This window comes from Ischnura elegans, chromosome X (assembly GCF_921293095.1).
Source record: "Ischnura elegans chromosome X, ioIscEleg1.1, whole genome shotgun sequence".
Lineage (NCBI taxonomy): Eukaryota > Metazoa > Arthropoda > Insecta > Odonata > Coenagrionidae > Ischnura > Ischnura elegans.
In genome coordinates this window covers 74,059,686-74,081,770 of record NC_060259.1, presented here as the reverse complement: position 1 = coordinate 74,081,770, position 22,085 = coordinate 74,059,686, and the positions used below count along the sequence as shown (strand labels likewise).

The following is a 22,085-nucleotide window of genomic DNA, read 5'->3' as shown; positions in this document are numbered from 1 at the left end:
TAAGAAAATTGTAAGAGAATGTCTGTAGGGAAAAATGGATCTTCATGTGGAAAATTCACGGATTCGTTTCTACTTATCCTGGAATCAAAGATCCAGTGAGTAGTGCTTCTTCTCATTTCAATTTTTTTGATTAGCCAGCGAGAAGTCACACTTTAAGCTCTACTGTTAGAGCAGAAAGCCAGAATACGGAAGTGAGTTCTTGATACCTAATTATGGAATGAGTCTGTAACCTCTGGAATTCTTAGCTTTATTTTGGTGACCTTTCTAATGCCAGGACTGTCAAAACTTGATGTAAAAGAATGCTGAATGATGGACCAGCATCTTTAAACACCTGATTTTCCAAGTATCATGTCTGTGGTTTAGAAAAGGCTTGGTCTTAGGTTTATCAAATGAAGAACACTGCAGCCATGGGCATTTTTCATGTTAAATGTATGAGGGTGGATCAATAATCCATAAAAGTGCCTATTGAGATTCATTATTTCCTGAAAGTGTGTTCTGTACTGAAGTATTCACTACATGAAGTAGATGATTGTATCCCAGTTAAAAAAAGAACTCAGATCATGAAAATAAATTGTGAATCTTTAAACTTTCAAAATGGTTTTTCCAATGTAGATCTAGTGCTTTGCTGAAAACGACACTTGATCCATCCACCTCCTGTTTTAGTATGCTATAAGCATTTGCCCCATTCAGCAATGGTACTGGCTGTGCCATATGACTGAAGTTCCATTTCAGCTGGGTTGAATTTGCACGAAGAATCCACAAAACTCTTACAGAACTATTTTTAGAGGTTTTGACTGATTTCGTGCAGTGCAAATCCTTGTGGCTTGAATTTTCTGATGATCTCCCCACTTTACAAATCAAGTGTGCTGTGAACCTATGGGATCACCAATAGCATAACTACTGTGTTCTAATATTAAACCAATTGTGATGAGTCTTATCATTGCCTCTCAACTTGGAGCGGTGATGAATCAATCCATTTTTCACCAAATTAGCCAATGTGGAAAGCGGTGAAAGGAACTGTGGATAATAGAGAGTTTTCATTACTGACACACTATTGTGGCCATGAAGAAATATCTCCAATGACATCTTCTGTTTTGAATTAAACATTATTACTTGAAGTGACTGGCAACCTGTGGTGATAATTACTTTTTTTTGTGTGCTAGATTGAGGAAACTTTAAATATTGTGATAGTATTTTCTTAAAACATTCGTTATGAAAATCTTTTGCCTCTTCTTTGTGCCATTACCTCTTTGGCTCATTTTTCATTTCTTATTTCTCAAGCTAAATATCTGTCTTCCTCAAGTATTTCCTTCCTTTTCATTTTTGGGATTGAATATATTTACTGGGTGTCTAAGTTGTCTAAAATTGTGTATAATCTATCACTAGTTTATTAATCATATCACTTTTTCTAAATAATTTCTAACATAATCCTATGATTTCTTTCTAAAATAAGCTAACACGTTGCGGGTGGGTCACAAGTTTACTCTTGTTTCACACGCCATCTGTTAAGAACGAGTCACGAGTTTACTCGTGTTTTCTACATTCCACCTTTATGTGCCACCTGTACTGATACATCATAACCATTATGTCTAATATGTTTACATCGGTAGGTAATGTATTAAACATTGCCTTTGTATTTTAAGATTGAAAAAGCATCCGGTCTTTAATGAGGACAAGGTGATCTCTATAAGTTTTGTCATTTCTTATTACTTGTCTTATCTTATTCAAGTTTTTATTACAGTATCCATGTACACAGTAGAGCCTTCAATGTCCATTATTTGATTAACTGTTCTTTTGAATTTGCCAATCACCTCCCCTGCCAGTTCTCTAAAATATTATTGTACTCTCCTTTTTCTTTATTCCTCTATTCTCCCTTTCTTAGACTTACTCTCCTCAAAACAGGTTGATCAATGGTGTTGGAACACACAATGTTGAGAAAGTGTGATACAGAAACTGAAGAAAATATTTTGGAGAAAATGGTCATGAATGGGTTTGAATCTTTCCCTACATGGATATTTGAAGCTCTACTCACTCTCTTTTTGACTCTAGGGAGGGCATTTACTAAAAATAAATATTTAAAAAATAGAGATTTATAGCAAATAAGTGTGCTTATTATTTTCGGGCTTATGTAAACCTCGCTCTTCTCAGTCCTTTTAAATAAAATTCTTTTATGCAGTAAATATTATTACTTTATATCCATTATGAGTTCACTACAAAAATTCATAATCTATTTGTAAAACATAAAAAAACTCGGTTGGCTTGTGCAAAAACAAGGTTTGTAAATGAAGCCTTGAAAATATAGAGTTCTGATGGAACTTCGTTCTTCGGTTCTTGATGAATGAAAAAAATGAACATGTTGACTTTTATGATCTATATGTGAAAACACACTTGAAAAGATTTTCTGCCCTTGAAAATGCTGTTGAAATATTACTGTGTTACCCTATTCAAAGTGCTTCCACCTTATTTTAATATCTTCTTGCAACAGCAATGTAGCTGAGGTCAGTAAAAATTGAAGTTATCAAGTATTGGGTTAAGCTTATGATGTGATTTTGCTGAGATTTATGAACAGATGTCAGCTTTTAAAATTTTTATGCTGGAAAATACTGTCAAATATAATATTTTTGTTTACGCTTGAATTTTATTTGGGAGTATTTTCTTAATTTCTTTGAATTATCCTGTATGTACAATGTAAGATTCTTTATTCAGAATTCTAAACTATGGAAGTATTTGTGTTACAGAAGGTTTTCTGGAATTTTGAAAACCGGTTTTTATTTAGCTTTGGCAAAATGGCTGCCATATGAGCCATTATAAAGGCTGCTATTTGAATTGTTTGTCTTCCATTGTCATCTGAAGTCTCCATGACAGCATCAGCAACTTAAGTCATAAAATCCCCTTGCGTATCTCACCTTTGTGCAGGATTGATGAAGGAAGGGGTTAGTAAATTACCGTATTTCTCTGAATATAGTCCTCCCCCCCCTAATTTTGAGGCTTCAGTTTCGGGAAAAGTTAAAAAAAATGCGTTTTGAACATAGTCCCCCCCTTTACTTTTACCACAGGCATTTTTGGGAAAAAAGGGGGGACTATATTCAGACATAAACTGTACATTCGACACTCACCACCAGATCAAGTATGAGTTCAAAGTATACCGGGACTAGCCGCGGTGATAACTTTTTACGGGAGTCACCCGCAATGCACAATCGTGCGAAAGTTCCACAGAGAAAAAATCATTCGCCTTGACCGGGATTCGAACCCGGATCTCCCGATTTCCGGTCGTGTGCTTTAGCCAGTTAAGCTACCGAGGCGTCATATCCACAAAATATCCACAGGGAAGAATGACGCCTCGGTAGCTTAACTGGCTAAAGCACTCGACCGGAAATCGGGGGATCCAGGTTCGAATCCCGGTCAAGGCGAATGATTTTTTCTCAGTGGAATTTTCGCAAGATCAAGTATGACTCTCATTTATTTACTTATTTTCATCGCCCTGAAAAGGCCTTCATTTAAGGCCTTTTACATTAGGGGAATATAACATGAAACGACGATTATCACACACAACCACGCCCAGGGTAGGGGCAACCTACCCAGGTGGGACTCGAAAGCACAGCCTTCGGTTTTGCATGCGAGGACTTTACTCCGTCGCCACTAATGGCTGGCTGAGCTCTCATTGTATCTCAAGGGAACCAGGGTTACTTGAAACAATGGAAGAACTTCAGTGACAACTAGGTAAACTTCATGTAGAAAATCTCTTTACACATAATGTAGGTGGGTACAAATTTCCTTGATTACATAAAGCTTCTATTGGCACTCAGCTTTCATAATTTGGAATCAATGATTGCTGAATTACAGATCCAACTTTGTCCCACCAATTCTGGACTATTGATCTACTGTATGTGATCCTTTTCATGTGGGGCATTGTACTGGGTCTTGCTTTAAACTTTCTATCTTTAACTTTTAGCAGTCTGTTTTTTTTCACTTCATGATTGAAGCGGTATGAATTAATTGTTTCATTAAATTTTGTTGTTTTTTTGTCAGTGCTCATCATCTCTATCTTTTGTGGTTATCTGAATTATCATTTCTCATCTTTAGGTCCTTACACGTTCAGTATTGGTGACACTACATCTTATTCAAAATATGAGCGAGGTGGAATTGTTTCCCAAGTGAAAATGCCGAAAATGTTGAGCTTCAAGGAAATGAAGAAGTCAATCAACACTCCAGAAATGCTGATCACGGACTTCGCTAAGATGGATTCTTTGTCCACGACCCATTTGGCCTTTTTCACTCTACACCATTTCAAAGCGAAACACAGCAGGCTGCCAAAACCATGGGATGAGGTAAATATCATGTCCTGACTGAGTCATCTCTACTGGTGACCTGAAAACCCATTGAGGATGAGCATTAGTGCAACTAAATAACATAGTGCATTCTGTTTAACAATAGCTGCTCTGTTTACTACCATTGTATATATTTTGTTACATGTGATTGAATTACTTGTGACTCACATCTGGTTCTTGTTGTATTTTTTTTCTTGCACTTGGTACTAATCTACTCCCTACTTAATTTCATGCAGTAAAGTATCATAAACTTCAACCTTTTGTTACCTTATTTTATCAATGAGGAGAAGGATATTTTATTAATAATTGCATAAAATTAATTTCTCACTTATGTAAAAGAGTATATTCTTGTTAAAAACCCATCACGTTCCATATGGCCTGGTGTCTGCATGAACAAGTGCTGGCTGCATGGTCACTTGAGCATTGCTGTGAACCTTAGCTGTTGAAATTGCTGCACAAAGATGGTTAGGATGTCCCAAAAAAAATTTTTTTTTAACTTTCAAAATCATAAATCAGATTTCAATGACCCTCAGGTATACGAGGATAGGTAAAAAAAGATTTTTGAAAAATGATGAATAATTAGTTAGAGAGAGGCGCCTAAATACCAACGCCCTTAATTTGTCATGCGCGTTTGCGAAAACTGCCAAAATAAGGGTAATCGGGGTAAGTTATGTTCCATCTTCATAGGACAAACATTTTGTTTGGTCTTTGTGTATCTTTCACCGTTTAGGCTTTGCGACCCGCGCAGCCTGGCACCAAGAGTGGCGCTAAGCGATGCAGCTTGCCCGACGTGGCACAACAGACGGCTGAGGCCATCCCCCTCCCCTCCCCATCTTCCTCTCCTACGGTCGCCCACCATGCTCACATGCTTCAGTGACTCTCCAAAATTCAGATTTTGAAATGAACTAGGTAAGGAGCATACCCTGATTACCCTTATTTTGGCAGTTTTGTGAAGTCGTATGACAAATTAAGGGTGTTGGTATTAAGGCGTCTCTGGCTAACTAATTAATTAACATTTTTCAAAAATCTTTTTCTGACTACAGCGCGCTCCCGATTATCCAGGCTAATGATGGGGAGAGACGGCACGAATAATCAGGAAACACGGATAACCCAAACTTTCACTTAAATGTCTTGTAATGTTCATAATTTACGTAATGCCAGTTACCATAATGTACTTGGTGTATGCGTCCCCCTCGGCACTCCGTGTATGAAACAGGGTAGTTTCCTTCATCAAAGAAAACAAAAGGCATTGATTGCGACTCGTTACCCACCATTAGTGTATTCACAATATACAAAATGTTTGGTTTTAGAAATACCGGTTTAGACGAATGGCAAGGGTCAATTTTATCCTCATTTGAAAATGGCCAGAATGGCGCCCATACGATGCCACTCCACGTGACGTCACAGGGATCTAGTTTCTATACGAGTAGATAGGAGTTTTACATCGTCTGAGATTACCAATGCATGGATGAGGCACAGAGTTCAGGGAAACATCTATTAATAATCACCTATTAAAATTGCCAATGTCGGAAAGTTTCCTTCTTTTGATAGGGTATTGATAATCCTTATTTGATCCAAGCGCTACCTGCTAGCAGCCTGCATCGTACCAACGCTCGAGGCCTCGCACCAAGGTGGCCTCTCACAGTGGCAGCTGGAACCATAATGACGGATATTTCCCAGCATTCATACTTAGCCATCGTGTTTTCACACACTTGAAAATTTTCACTTTTCATTTCTTCGCAAAAAATAGAATTCGTCTTTTAAAAATCTCTAAAAGCGTGAAATACATACTACTAATCTTTCGACGTAGGCAATAAAAAAATAGGAAATCACCCTATTCCAGCAGAGGTGTTGCCAAACCAAACTGATAAGTGGTGACCATGATGATCCCCATTTCCATTGGCTAAAAGTCAGTTCCTGACCAAATAAACTATTGGCCAAAATTATGATGAAATCATTTTGATGTTACCTTGTCCTTATTACCTACCTATGTGTGATGCATTTGTCATTTCAATTGAAATGTTTCACAAGGTGCTGCTGTTATTGTTTGCACAAACTAGTTTATTTAGTGAAGGAAAGTAAATATTTTGAACCTGCTATTTAACACAATTCCTGGGCTTTTTTCATGTTTTTTTTATTGTTGTTATGCATGCTGAATATATTAATTAATTTGTCCAAATTTGTATGAGACTTTAAATTTTTTTATTTATGTTAGTTGTGAAATAGAATTTGTTATCTTCAGTTGCATTACCAATGAATTATTTTTGCTTTTGCAAGGAAAATTAAATGTCTGTTGAAACCCATTGTCCAAGGGCTTTGTCCATGATCAGAACCTGTTGTTGATCAGTCAAGATCAAAAATCACCCATCTCTGGGGGCTTATTCTGCATTTCCAATTGAAAGTGACCTCATCTGGAGAACAGTTTGATCTTCAAATGACTTTGTGGATCGGGTTGGTATGATGGCTAGAGTGTTGGCTTCCTACCCTGTGGGCTCTGGTTAAAATCCAGTGGTGGCAGAGAAAATTTTCATAGACTACCTGATCCCTGCTGGAATGCTGTGTTGAGGGCATTTCAAGCTCACACAGTCCATCGGATTGGATGTTATGCCATGGTCCCATGGGTGCCTTTTGTTAAAAGCAAAGTAAAGCTGATGCTGGGTTTTTCTCTACCATTCCTTCCATACTCTTCACTCATGGTGCAAATGACATCAGCTGTCGGTCGCATCCTCCACGTATCATACCTTCAAATAAATTGTTCAATGAGTCATTCATTGCTTAAGGCAGCAACAGTGAAACAATGGAAATGAGCTGTTCTCATGGAAGTGATCCCTTCAAGTGAGCTGTTACTCGTGGTCACTAATTGAACTTCCATACCATGCCTATATTTGGGTGTATGTGTGACATCATCCAAATTTGATCCCAAATTCTGAAATGCAGGAAAAAAAACCCAGAGAGTACCTCACCCTTTATGAGATTGCTATTACAAATATCCCTTTTCCCTATCCCATCCAAGGTTTGATTCTTTCCTGCCGTTCATTATTAAATCAACCTTGTCACTGGTAGTCAGCTCCCTAATTATGCCCTCACACATCGCCAGCTATTCCTACCCATTTCTCCCCACTGTACTCCATATTTATCTCCCTGCTGTACTCCATATTTTTGGCTGAAGGTAAACATAATAGCTTTAGCTAGTCAAGCACTGCTACACCAGGGTAAAACCTTTCATGTTGTCACACCTTCTTCATCGTTATGCAGATAGGCATCGATGCATCGGTACTTGTTCCTCCAACTCCCTTATCCACAGATGGAATGATTCTGCTATGTCATCTTTGGCAAGGAAAATCCTTTTCTTTTTTACAAGGGATAAATGAATTTGTTCCAGGATGATGCACGCGAGTTTCTTGCACTAGGTAAAGAGCATTCACAAGCCTTGAACATTTCCGAATTCAGAGAGGAGGACTTGCTGAGGTTCTCCAAATTGGCCAGTGGAGACATTTGCCCAATGAATGCTGTAATTGGAGGAATTGTTGCTCAAGAGGTAATCATATAAATGATGGATTTGATTAAAAAGTTACTGATTATTTCTTTACAATTGGACACTTCCTAAAAAATATATTCTACTCCTAGGTTTTGAAAGCATCCAGTGGAAAATTCATGCCAATATACCAGTGGTTGTACTTCGATGCTGTAGAATGCTTGCCAGATGAAGTACCTGATGTCATGGAATTCCAATCTGTAAGTCCTCCAGTGATGGTGTAATTAGCTTATTTTTGTAGCTCAAATAGTTTATCCAGTGCTGGATATTTATTCCAGTCTTTCTCTGGAGTTTTGGCTGCCTATGACATCACTATGTAGGTGTCAGTTTTTAGATGCACATGCGTTTGTTCCGATGTCATAATTTGCTGAACTTTTTATAGTACATAGATGAAATGCTTTTGCTGCTAGGCTTGAGAGAAAGGTAAAATACCTCGTTCTTAAATGAACTGTTGATGGATATAGCACTTCTTATATCAATGCAGTGTGATACCTTGGCACTGAATTATACTTACCTTTACATGATAAAACAACATAAAAACTATTGAAATCACAAATAACCTCATAGCTTTACAACTAGCTGTTAATGCACATTATTAAAAACAAGATATTTATCTCAATTCACAATATTTTCACTGTATAATGCATATATGTTTTATTGATAAAATACTCTTAAAGTTTAATAATATCAGAATAAGCTTCAGTGGCTGTATTGTTGCATTAAACCTTACTCTAACCTTATTAATACGAACTCAGTCGATAAAATGAAGGTAAAAATTAATGAAAAGTCAACGCACACATGAGGTAGATATATGTATGATTTGGTCAATGAGGATTTATATCTTCACCTAAACTTGATGACCTCCTGTCAGTATACAATATGCAGGATATGATCTTGTTTTAAATATGGTTTTAGGAATATTTTTTTGGCATTATAATGCATAACAACTTAAGAATAAGCTGCTATATCTTTCAGATTTAAGTTCAGAAACTCATCCCTATTGATTATTAATAAAATATTAGGCCTGTCAGCATATTTCCCTTGCTAAAATTATCTGCCAATGAGTCTAGATAAAATGACAAGGTTTTATGTTGAGAGGTTGAGGTTGCAGTCTCATGGTGGGTGATTCCCATCTGGTTCAATAATAATATCGCTAGCTTTCTACAGGGAAATTTAATGAATGCAGGTTAGGATTAGATCCAGGATATTAAAAATTATTCACTGTGTTCTAATTCCTGGTCCAAATCATTTCGATTATAATAATAACACTAAAAATTCAGCATTGTATTACAGGTCCCCTCTACAGGCATCCCCCGAGTTACGTAAGAGATGCGTTCCGGCAGACTCTGCGTAAGTCGAAATTTACGTAAGTCGAACCTTTGCGTTAGTGCCTCAGAGATTGCGATCGGCGCGGTGAAATTCTCAGCGGAGAAATGTGCGGTAAATTCTCGGTGAAGCTTCATTCAATTCACTGCGATATTCATGAACTCTATCGCGTATCTTACGTTATTAGATACAAAATCAATAAACAATAATATAGTCTGAGAGTTGCATCTTGAGCATTGCCAATCAAACTGCGTGATATTATTTCCAGAGTTGACCGATCGCGTGGATTCGGGAAAGAACGGTATCTCAACTCTACATTACATAACTGAATACTTAAATTGATTCATTATGTTATACTGCGATCTAAGGGCCCAAAGAATGCATCGTCTACCTACCTTTAATCATTATATCTTCTGCCTTTTATATATTACGTTGATCGATGAATCTGGTGGGTTCACTGCCACAGTTAATACACGTAATAGGAGTGTCTAGAATTACGAGCAAATAACACAAAAAAAAATGCCAGTATATTACTATATTCTTAGATACATTCACACGCACATACACTCAATCTTTTACGCACGGAAACATACTTTCATTCTCTCATATCTCAATCAAATAACGTGAAAATATCATCATTTGAATATTTACTTTGCTGGAAACATCGAAGAGTACCGTATATCTCCGAATATAGTCCCCCCTTTTTTTCCAAAAATGGCCGCGGAAAAGTAAGGGGGGGGGACTATAATCGAGTGTAATCCAATTTAGCATACTAAAGGTGACCATAAAGTAATAAATAACGGCATAATGGCTAATGTTCTCGTAGTCTTTCTATTTGAGTATATTTATGAGGATTATAATCGGAGATATTAGTAAATACTGCCACGTTTTACCGGAAATTAAGACAATTTTTACCACAAATGTTGTACAGATACGATTATTCCGATTCAAATAGCATATCGAATATGCGTTTTCACGGAATCCATCGGGTAGCCGCTAATTTTTCTTTGAAAAGTATTGTTAGAATAATTCAATCGACACTGATCACTTAATGACGCAAAACAGTAAATAATTAAAATGAAAACTAAACACACACTATCATTACATTAATCGAACACTAGAATTGAATCAATAGTATATGTACCCGTCGCTCATTTAATAACTACACGATTTTAATAATTGCGAAAAATAAACAGATAAAGTGAACCTTTCGTGACGATTTAGCATTTCATTGCGTCCGTAGCTACTATACGTCCGTGCGGTTCGTGTTTACAACCACTGCCTTTACCGCCTTCACAGAACAAGAATGCGCAATAGGTGATGCATTTGTTTCTGAAAAGGCGCAATAATCGACGACTTTAGCGCCGGCATTACTGCATTTGATCGAAATACAGCGACTCAGCATCGAAAGTGTAATCAATTTATTGAGGAATATCTTCAATTCGTCAGGGTAAATAGGATCGATAAATTACGTCGCATAACCTTTCGCAATTATTTCCGCGATATTTTCTTTATTAAAAATAATTTTACGTTCAACAGTGAGGTGATGGATCAAGTAGAAAGATGAGGATCAATCCTGCCGCAGATTAGAGGCCTTCAAAGACGGAGTTTCGATGCCGATTTAAAAATAGCCGTTGCAGAATACGCCGTAAATCATAGTATTTACGGCGCTAGCAAAGCGCTAATACATCGCGGAAGTCATTTCGGGGGTCTCGATGCGGCAGATTCAAAGAATTAGAGGAAAATATCGTCGAATTTGAGCGCAAATGCAGAGCAGAAGCTCTTTGTGTAACTTATGCAATGATTCGCGACGAGGCATTGAAAATTGATATAATTTTTTTTTCAGTTTTAATGTTTGTTGGAAAAAGTTTATTTCTTAATTTTATTACTTTGATATTTGTAAGTCCTGTAGTTTAATTGTTTTGCTTAGCAGGCATTTGATAGCAATATTTTTATAATATTTATAATTTATTTAACACAATTTTATTTAGATTTCCTAAATTCTTCAGGTCACTTGGATTTGTGATGACTTGATGGGTGTGTTACACTGGATCTAAGGAAGTTTCAGGGCCAAATGCAATACTGTTTATGGGCTTTAAGTTAAAGCTTATATATTGACATTGTCTGTAGTCATTTGGAAATCAAAAATATCAATAATTTGTGAAGGTTTAAAAAATACAATAGCCTTGGATACTTTAAAAAAGTTCTCATTTCTTCATTACATCTGGTTAAGGAACTATAAATTACTGATACATGCAATGGATCACAACATGTTTTAGGTATAGTTATTTTGTTGTGATGGAAAATATGTGAACAGATTTGTTCTTAATCTTCACAGAAAATAATAGTTTTTATCGAATCTAGAATCTTAACTTGCTAACCACAGAAAAATTGCCTTCCTTTACATTTTAAAATTTTTCCCAAAACTGAGGTCTCAAAATTGGGGGGGGGGGGGGACTATATTCGGGGGGGGACTATATTTGGAGATATACGGTATTTCCAAAGCACGAAGCTAATTAAAAGTGAGCTTTTATTCAGCCAACTCCGTCATTAACGAGCAACAAAGTTAGTGGGGTAAATCTTTCAATGACGCAATATTCATTTACAGTTGCACACAATATGAGAGAACGAGAAAATGCAGCTTAATAAAATTTTCCGCCAGAAACATGTAAGCAATTACGCAATTAATATCGTGTGTCAACTTTTTCTTAACTTTTTCGCGGCGTTCATTGCCAACACTCAAAATTTCAATGCCTTTACGTGGGTACTAAACAATTCTTTTCCGCAATAAAGATTTCTGCTTGAACTTCATTTTCTTTTGATTCCACAGATGGAAATGTCCAAACTTAAGGGTACAATTTTTAAATAGTTGAAAGTCGGAGTTCGGATGTGCATGCTGTATAACAAGTTGTATCGTACAGGAATGAGCGCAACCACATCCATCGCTAGAACTGCAAATTTTCAAGTTGATTGCTGACTTGGGATTCATAAGTGATTTTTCTACAGAAATTAATGAAAATTCCTTCGGGGAATGACAAAAATGGGTCACTTTGTCATTTTTAGCACGTAAAAAACTCGATAAAAATTCGATATTTTTTCTACCATGGGTTGTACGAGCGAATATCTACTTCTTTGCGCTCGCATTCGAAAATTAACGTAATCATTTGAAATAAGGTTATCGCTTACGTAAGTACGGATTTACGTAAGTCGAGACATACGTAACTCGGGGGATGCCTGTATTCTGAAATAATCCCTTAGCTGCTCCAAAGCTAACTGCCTGTTTTGGGTACTGGGTCTTTTCTTTCAAAGAGTATAGAGCTTTTGTTTGATAGGGGGCATTTGAGTGTTAATGGCCCTTCAGGAAAGTGTGGCCTATCTACGTTTTCATTTTGGTGTCGGCTACGGTTCTATTAAATGTTTGCATCCGGGGTGTTAACTTTTTTGATCAAGAGTTTATTCATTTTTGCTAATAACTTATTGACCTGTTTGACTATCATTGTTTTTCCATGAGAGAGAACAGAATGATGCATATAGTAATGGATAGTACTAGCAAAATTAATGGAAAAATGCAAAGCTTGTAAAAGGGGATTTTTTGTAAGTCAGTTGTGATGACCTATACTAATTTTTTCTCTAAAGAAACGATTATTACACACAATTTCCATTTCATTGCTATTTTTAGAATGGGAATAGGTATTCCTCGCAGATAGCCATATTTGGGAAAGAATTTCAAAAGAAGCTCGAGTCTCTGAGATACTTCATTGTGGGCGCTGGTGCCATTGGATGTGAATTGCTGAAGAACTTTGCCATGATGGGAATTGGAGCAGGTGAGTTCTTTTATTTGCATGTCTTCCTAGTAATAAGCTGAATTAAGAAACTCAGATAAACAAGCTATACATCTATCAGGGGACATAATTAACTCATGGTTTGTTGTCAGTCCATGATTGAAGTTGAATTTGTTTAAAGCGATAGTGCATTGTGTCCTCATTTAACAATATATCATAGTAGTTTTTCTTGCTCTTCGATTTGTTTTTTTTTAAACAACTTAAATTTGCTAAATTATTTCACTGCTTTAGAGGACTACAAAAATGTGGCTGCAGAACTTCTTGCCACTTGCATCTGCATGGTCACATCATCTTCTCCATCATTTATACTACATCTTATTTGCCATCTTGATTGATTTCAATGCATAAGCAATAGCCCTATGATTGGCAAGTTAGTGAAAGAGAAGCATATCAAAAAGAGTGTATTGAGTGAGGTTAATAAAACAAGTTTAGCAAAATAAGAAAGCTATGAGTAGGAACATAATCTGCTTGAATCATATAATTCTCATAAGCAGATTCTTATAATGATTCATTATAAGCACATTGAATTCATTGGTTTTAAAAGGTTCCACTTACCTTCCCATTAATGCTCGAAGTTTCATTCAGGATGTACATAAAATGAAGACTCACCTTATGGTTAATCACTCTGGAGTTCAGGGGCAAGGTGTCAGAAATATATGATGATTTTTAAGATGAATGCGAGTTCCAGTAGGTTCAGACAATAAAAAAACTGAGCTATGACAAAAACATGCAGAATAAAAAAGAGGATGTGGGGTTGATGGTCAACATATTTCATGCAGCTTTTCAAAAGCTACATAACTGTGTCTCTGAGGTGTGTGGCTACAACTTCTACCCTTCCTATGCCCTGGAAGGATAGGGAGGCACAGGCTCACAGAAGCAGGCTGGACACATGGCAAAAAGCATAAAGGAGTTGTTTGCCATCTGTCAGAAGTCTGCAGACAACCTTGTTGTAACTTTCAGTAAAAGTTAACAAAAATATTTCCACGTCAAACTATTGTCTCTGGGATGTAAATGAGGAAATAAAAGTCATCAAATTAAAAAATATTCTATGTTCAGGATAATAAATCCCTTTGCTATCTGTCTATATTGTGTTCACTTTATGTTTGAGGGTTAGCTTTTGTGAGGTCTCTGGCACTCTCAGAGGGTGGGGATAAGGTGTTAAAACTTTTTATTTTGTGATCGTAACACAGAATTTCGAACAAAAATTTGTGACATACTCAGCCTCATGTGAGCAATCTATAAATGTACAAGTGAATAATTGTGCTTATTGTGCAAATATACCAGTATTTAGTGGACCATTTTCTAAGTAATACAATCAAAACAAGAATAGATAAAGTGATGCAATCAAAACAAGAAAGCATAAAGTGATACAAGCAAATCAACAAGACAAATCATAAAATATTACTTAAACAAATTTTTTTAACAATATGCCACTTGTACAATGCATTAAATTACATTAATTTCATATAAATGTATAAACTTATACAGATACATATTTTTGTGCAAATATACCAAACATAGCATTAAATTACATTTATTATACCAGCATAATATACATTTATTATAGCATTATTGGGGAGGGGTTGCACCGAGAGAGCAGGAGCGAACTCAGTGTTGCCAAATGTACTTAGCCACCTAGTTTGTCACTGAAAACATGAGTGTCTAGGCATAGCCACTGGTATTTTGAGCCTGGTGCCAAGACAATGTACCTATTCGTTTGGAGGGGATTGAGTCTAATCCCTTCATAGAAGCCCTGGACTTTGCTAGCTACTGCACTGGATGTGGCACCATTGGCATAAAAAGGCATACTTTTGTGAAGCAGTGTACGAATAGGGAGTAGAAAGGAATTCATGGAGGATGAGGAAAGGGAAAAAGAAGCAAGTGTTTAAAATCATCAATTATGAAACTGGCAGTGGCATGGCTAATAAATCACCTGCAATCATAAAGTGAACACATTTTAGTGTTAATCGTGTATGCTTTTACATTCATTCATATGTTTCATGGCCCCATAACTTTTTACTTTGATGTTCTCAAGATGTCAGCTATTTTAGATGGTTTTTAATATTAACGTGAGTTCCAGTAGGTACCCATATTAAAAAAATACTCTTTCATCAAGGGTATATTATTTTAACCTGTTCTTCCATTTCCTCATGTACTGATGGGACTGATAAGCCTAAAGCTTGCATTTTGTGAACGGGTGAAGCTCTCAAAGTTAAATAGTTCTTACAGTGCACTTAACTTAGTTTATTAGTTGTGATAATGCATGTTAATTTTTCTATTAAGTTATATTAATGCTAAGTACACAGTCAGATGAGGTTTTACTAAATAACCAAGTAAATTTCATGTTCACATAAAGCATGGTTAACACTCCACTGTCTGGTAATTGTATAATGTATTAATGAGCACTGCAGTATCTTCCACTGAATAGATTGGCAGTTGGTTTTCTTACTTATAGATATGTTCTTAGTCTTAATCAGAGCCAACAGCTCTCCATTGCTGTGGAGTGGTGTCCTCATAACAACAATATATTTTGCATTGTAAGACTGACGCATTCTGAAATGAACGAAGATATCTTTTTCCCGTGACTGTTGAAAAGTATTTGCTGTTAGTACTTGTGTTTTATGAGGAAGTATGGGAATCCTTGCCCAAGGATTGAATTCATTTGAAAAAGATCCCTCGCCATAATGAGTATTGTAAATGGGAGATTTCACTGGCCATGAAGAGAGATGTAGAAACCGTACATTGATGCTGGCAGAGATGGAAAAAAAACATTTTCCGTTGAATTTCCTCATTTCTGACTAAATGCATAAGATCTTAGCCTGGCATAACACTGAAATTATTCTTTGGATGCCTGCGAAGTGTAAGGAACTCATACTCAGAACGACAGATCTCTCAGCCACAGGCACCATAATTTCACTGTTCCTGGAGATGGGGCAGTTGGAGGGAGGAACTGGTTTGGTAATCTGGACCAAAATCAAGGAGGAGCAACGGACAATGCTGTAGAGTTTGTTTGCTTATATTTTAGGTGGTGGATGGTTGCATGAATTTTTTTGTGGACTAACTCATGTGTAGATGTACGTTTAGAAAATAATTCATCAAATCCTCAACCAAATCTGAGTGGCTATGTCGATGCGAAAGAAATGCTGTGCATGCTAATAATGATTCAAAATAATGAAAGAAGTTTCACTGTAACTCTCCATTGAGATCATTCTCTCAAGAAAAATCTTTTCCTTTGAAATGCATTAATTTCACCAGGTATTGGGTTAAAACTTGCAACTGCAGAGAACATCTATTGACAATTGGCGCTCTCTCTCTCTCTCTCTCTCTCACACATTGCAAGTGGTGTAATTCAAATTGTAATTGAAAGAAACAATCAGAAATTGCAGCAATGAAGTACTTACCCACAAAACATGGTATTTTAAAGCCACTGGAATAGAAAATGTTCTGTATTTTTGGAATGAAGAGCGTATAAAACGTAAAAGTTGGCGCACAACAACATGCGAAAAGAATCACACAAAATAGTTCACTATCTCAATTCATTTGATTTACTCAAACATTCTCCTGCGAACAGATGTGTTTTATATACGCTGAAAATAGGGTATTTTCGGGCCAATTCTAAAGTAAACAACCACTCACACACTCCTACAAAATGTTTTTCCTCTGTTGGAAGTTTTTTTTAATGTCTGAAAACATTTTACTAGTTTTCAATCGTAGGGAAAAAAGTCCCTAACAATGGAGGAAATTGAGGGCTTTATCTCGTGAAAATTATTTATAGATTACATGTCAGCTATTTAGTGAAAGTATCTACGGAGGGGCTCGTCAACAGGTCGTTTGCAGCTAGAACTTTGAACTTTATGTTGCACACTGAGAACAAATACTGTACTAACATTGAAAATCAATATTGTATTGAATAATTTGTTATCTAAGACAAACAATTAGTTATGGCTCGTTACATTCTTTGCAAAAACGTCAATAAATATCTAAGGTACATAACATCAAATATTTTGTAGCCTTCAATGAATGGATAACTCAAAATACTTACGCGATGGTGGTTTAAGGTTTTGGATGTTGGATTAAGTCCACAAAGTTTTATTTGTGATCAGGAAGCTCAAACAAAAGCTCTAAATGACATGGTCGTCTCGTTTGAAAAACCTTATTTCGAGGTAAAAAATAGAAAAATTTATTGCATATTTGATGTGCTTCATCTTGTCAAATCTTTAGGAAATAACTTACTTACTAGTGACTTTGTAGCGGATGGAAAAATAATTTTATTCGAAAATATCCGCAGTGTCTATAAGAGCGACACTTCGAGCTCAACCACAAGAGCGATGTGGAAATTAACGCCGGCTCATTTGTGGCCAAATGCCTTTCAAAAGATGTCAGTGAAGCTGGTTACTCAAATATTCAGTTTGTCCGTCGCCGCCGCAATCCGTGCGAGTTGCTCCACAGGAGCGCTGACACTATCATCAGCTACCTCTACTGCGGACTTCATTGAGATGATAAACAACATTTTTGATTTTTTCAACTGTAAATAAAATGTCCGCCTTTGTGATAGCAATATTAAAACCAAGGAGCTGCTGCATGAAGGGTATCGGATAATGAGTGGGATAACAAAAGTAGATGGAAGTCGACCTCCGTGTTTCGTCGGCTTTCTATTGTCGATTAGGTCCATTATGGCACTTTTAGAATCTAGAGAAGAGGGAGTTGCGACAGCAAAACTAAACCAATACGCCCTGGAAAACTTTTTCTCCGTGATGAGGCAGAAGGGGGGATTTAATCGCAATCCCACAGTAAAGGGATTCAGAACGAGCTACAGACAAGTTTCAGTGCTGAAAGAAGTTTGCTGAAACCTCCTAGATCTTCAGGCTACGACGTGGATGATAGCTACATGCTGGACATACAGAATGAGGAATGGATTAGATCAATGGAGCCATGCTCTTCAACTTTGCCTACCGATATGGAAGAAGGATGAAGAAGACACTTCAACAAACTCCTCCGAGGAGCATGTTGACGTCAACTCTGATATCAGAACGGATGTGATCATCCTCCAGGATTGCGCCGACGTATACTTCTCAGGGTACTTGGTAAGAAGACTGATAGAAAGATTTTCCTGTCCCAAGTGCAAGGAAATATTTGTAGGCAAGGAGGACATGAGCGATAAGTCTCAACTCCTAATTTTATATAAGACCTTTCCTGGCCTGAAGAATACATCTTCTGGTCTTCATTACCCATCCAGTGACTTTTTTGTTTTTACTAAAGCTGCCTTGAAAGTTTTCAAAAGAATTTTCAAAGAAATTTCACATAAACAAAATGTAAGAAAAACTTTAATTTCTAAGTTGAAAAGAAATCTGAAAGAGAAACTAGAGGGCCACACCGACGCGAGCATTCCACTTGAATGAAAATTGCATCTATTCTGTATATTTGACCTGCTATTTACATGCCCAATTAAAAAATTGTAAATGGATGTCAGTCGGTAAACGCAATAGCAGAGATAAGATAAGAATTTTGTCTCATAAATAAAAAAAAGTGGTAAATATGTGTTTGTAGTAAAAAACTGAAGTTAGTAAACTCTCCTTTACACAAATCATGCTATTTTATTCTCTCCATCAAAAAACTCATTTTTTATAAAATAACTCTTTACTAAAACTATTCTCTGAAAATCTCTTGAGCGATTATAAAAACAATATCGGAGGTCATCGGATTTATTTATACCAAAATGGAAAGTAATTTTCAATGATTCCAAGCTTGAACGTTTTGAGATAAGGTAGAAGACAAATGACCTTAACATGGCAATTAATTACATTAAATAAATACTATATGAATTTCTTAATTAGTAAATCATGGCTCCAAAATACTTGGAATCAATCATAAGCTGAAACAGTAAAGTTAACGGTTCACTTTCTAGGATATTTGTCTTCGAATGAGGTAAAAATTCTTTGGCGCAGAAAAATTCAAGAAGTAAGAATTGAGTTCGACTTATTACGTGATAGATGGATAGATTCAGGGTGTGACTTGATATAACTGTATTGTAATACGCAAAAAACTACAGTGGCAGAGAAAAAGCTTCAAATGGTAACTCAGGTGAATAGTGGCAACAGCCCTCTGAAATATTATATGCTATCAAATTATGTATGGACTGTCTTGAAATATTCTCCTTTAGGGATATATAACGAAGGAGTATATATTTCCTAGTAAGCATTGACAAAAATATCCTTTCCCGCCCGAGAATTTTCTCTCCGCACGCATGGAGGTTGCGAGAAGCTCGGCTCAGTGGCGCCGTAATATTTTTTCGTAATATCAAAACCTTGTAACTCCCTTCCAAATTGAGATAGAAATGATTTTTTCAATAAAAATAGCTGTATAGTTTTCTTCAAATTTGATTCACAGCATATAGGGACCTATGACGTAAGAAACGTAAGTTAGTAGGCGAATACTTTTTACCTTACAAAAATCCCAATTTTCTTGTCCTGTTGGGTATAACATCGGTATAACAATTTTTTCCCCAAAAACTTTGAAAAAAGGTGAAAACCTTCAAAGAGAAGATAGTATGAAGAAATTTATGCAGAAGATTCAATTCAATTCACTCAACGGTCAGGCGACAATTGCGAGAAGAAGACAAAGTAAAAAAAATACACGTTTCTAACGGAAATTTAAGGAAATGTTTTTTATAGCTTTTGTTATAATTTTTATCGAAAAACTATTGGTACCAATGAATGCAACGTCTCATTCTACATTAGAATACATTTTTTAACTAATGCAGAGTGCAATCTTAATTTTCAAGCTGTAATTGACAGCTTGGAACCGCACTCCCGGCCTTATGGAGAATAACATGGGAAACGAATCTCCATAAGAACCCATACTGTCAACTGAATGTGGAGCGCTCTATACGACGAGAGTCAAATAGCCCGCGCGATTGGAGCTGTGAGCCTTAGAGCCATCTGAGCCACAGCTCCAGAACTATGTCAAAAACGCATACGCTCTGATAACATGGGCTTGGTCCTTCTCTCCTCGATATCTTGGGGGGATGATGGGATAGATCCCCCCCCAAAGCCTCAGAGAAAAAAAGAAATATTTAAAAAAAATTGTATAGCTTTGATACACAGCAGCTGCATATGCTTAAAGTTAAATTTTAAGTGGCAAAATCCACTCCTACAAGTTGAGCTGGCTACAGTTTTTACAACAAAATCCACTTTCCCCTAATTTGAGACAGCCTATTACAAAGTTGCGAGGGCAGGGAATATTATTATTGGTTATTTTTTTCTATCATAGACCAGGAAATCCCAAACTAAGTTGAAAAAAATGGCTTTGTTTCAGCAAAATATTAGTAACATTTGTGAATTACTTGTGTAAAATTGCAGACTCTCTTAAGGTAAGTAGTACCATGCCAATGTATTGGTCTATAATTGCTTTTGTGTCTTTCATTTTTATAATGAAATCCTAATGTTGTGCACTTGTAAGATAGTATTTGGTGATAAACTGTGAACTATTGATTTACTGCTCAAATATGGTTGAGGAACTAACTGTGAGCATGTGGTGGCCGAAAGTTTAATCTTTACTAAAAGATACATTGTAAGAACTAGCCTGAATACCTCTCTCTTGAAGTTCATCCAAATTTATATGATTTTTTCTTTTGCAGGCGATGGATGTGTCACTGTGACGGATATGGACTTGATTGAGAAGTCAAATCTGAATAGACAGTTCCTGTTCCGTGCCTGGGATGTTCAGCAGCCTAAGTCAACAGTTGCCGCGAGAGCAGTAAGTCAACCATATTGTGTTTTTATGTATAAAATTGTAGAAGCATAATTTTTTATTTTCCTATTTACTTAATAGTTTCTTTTGCAATAACCATATTTATTTGGGTTTTTAACAGGTGAAGAGAATGAACCCCAAAATTAATGTTGTTGCTCATGAGAATAGAGTTGGAACTGAAACAGAGAAGGTTTATGATGATGGATTCTTTGAAAACATGGATGGGGTTGCAAATGCACTGGACAATGTGGATGCAAGTAAGTAAAATTCTGTGAATCCATTTGTTTTGTTGCAAGGTGGGACATAAGTAATATGCCTATTCTTTTTACAGGGATTTACATGGATCGCAGATGTGTTTACTATAGGAAACCGCTGCTTGAATCTGGTACCTTGGGCACTAAGGGCAATACACAAGTGGTGGTTCCATTTCTCACTGAATCTTACAGCTCATCCCAAGACCCTCCTGAGAAGAGCATTCCTATTTGTACCCTCAAGAATTTTCCCTATGCTATTGAACACACTTTGCAATGGGCTAGAGATACGTTTGAAGGAGTATTCAGGCAAGCAGCTGCAAATGCTGCGCAGTACTTGACTGATCCCACATACATGGATCGCATTCTGAAGTTGCCTGGGTGTCAGCCAGTATGTATAGCTATTTTTATTTGCATGATTTGTTGTGGTGGGCATAATGTTATGGTTAAAAATTGGTACATAAAGAAGTATTTCGCTCATTAACTAGAAAAGAGTATAATAGGGCCGCATAACAACAATAACAGGGCAATATAACAGTTGCACGATAGTGTTTTGATATGAGGAAATATATAGATTCATCATCATCAACAGTCATTAAACCTAAGATTGATTTGATGCAGCTCTCCGCACGATTCTCCTCTCGGCTAATCTTTTAACACCTATAAATCTTTTGCTTGGCATCCTTCATGTTGGAGTCACTGAGCACTTAGTGTAAATATTGGGGATCCTGGTTCCAGCCCAGATTCATCATCAGTAATCAATACAAAGGCTGGTCTGATGCAGATCTTCACTCAGTTTACCTGTCAGCTTATCTTTTAACACATACATAATTATTCTGCTTGACATCCTTTATATCTCATCCATCAATCCATCTGTTTTGTCCGAAATCTGCACAAGATAAGTAATAGCATGGTCTATATCATATCCGCCTCTTAACATTTTAGTTTTAACTCATGAAGCACTGTCTTTTTCGCTTGCCTAAATGTGCCAGCAGAGGTAATTTTGATTGGATGGTATTTTCTCTTGCTGTGGTGGTGTGTGCAAATAATTTCT

At 36.6% G+C, this 22,085-nt stretch overlaps 1 protein-coding gene across 3 annotated transcripts in view; it reads left to right on the top strand.

Annotated features, from left to right (window-relative positions):
* LOC124170990 (ubiquitin-like modifier-activating enzyme 1) overlaps positions 1-22,085 on the top strand; it is a 76,517-nt gene that overhangs the window by 21,947 nt on the left and 32,485 nt on the right. For all 3 annotated transcript variants that reach the window (XM_046550101.1, XM_046550102.1, XM_046550100.1), the window contains exons 7-13: positions 4,084-4,328; positions 7,711-7,866; positions 7,956-8,063; positions 12,869-13,013; positions 20,668-20,786; positions 20,902-21,037; positions 21,112-21,422. In XM_046550101.1, coding sequence (XP_046406057.1) covers positions 4,084-4,328; positions 7,711-7,866; positions 7,956-8,063; positions 12,869-13,013; positions 20,668-20,786; positions 20,902-21,037; positions 21,112-21,422 — 1,220 coding nt within the window. The remainder of the gene's footprint in view (positions 1-4,083; positions 4,329-7,710; positions 7,867-7,955; positions 8,064-12,868; positions 13,014-20,667; positions 20,787-20,901; positions 21,038-21,111; positions 21,423-22,085) is intronic.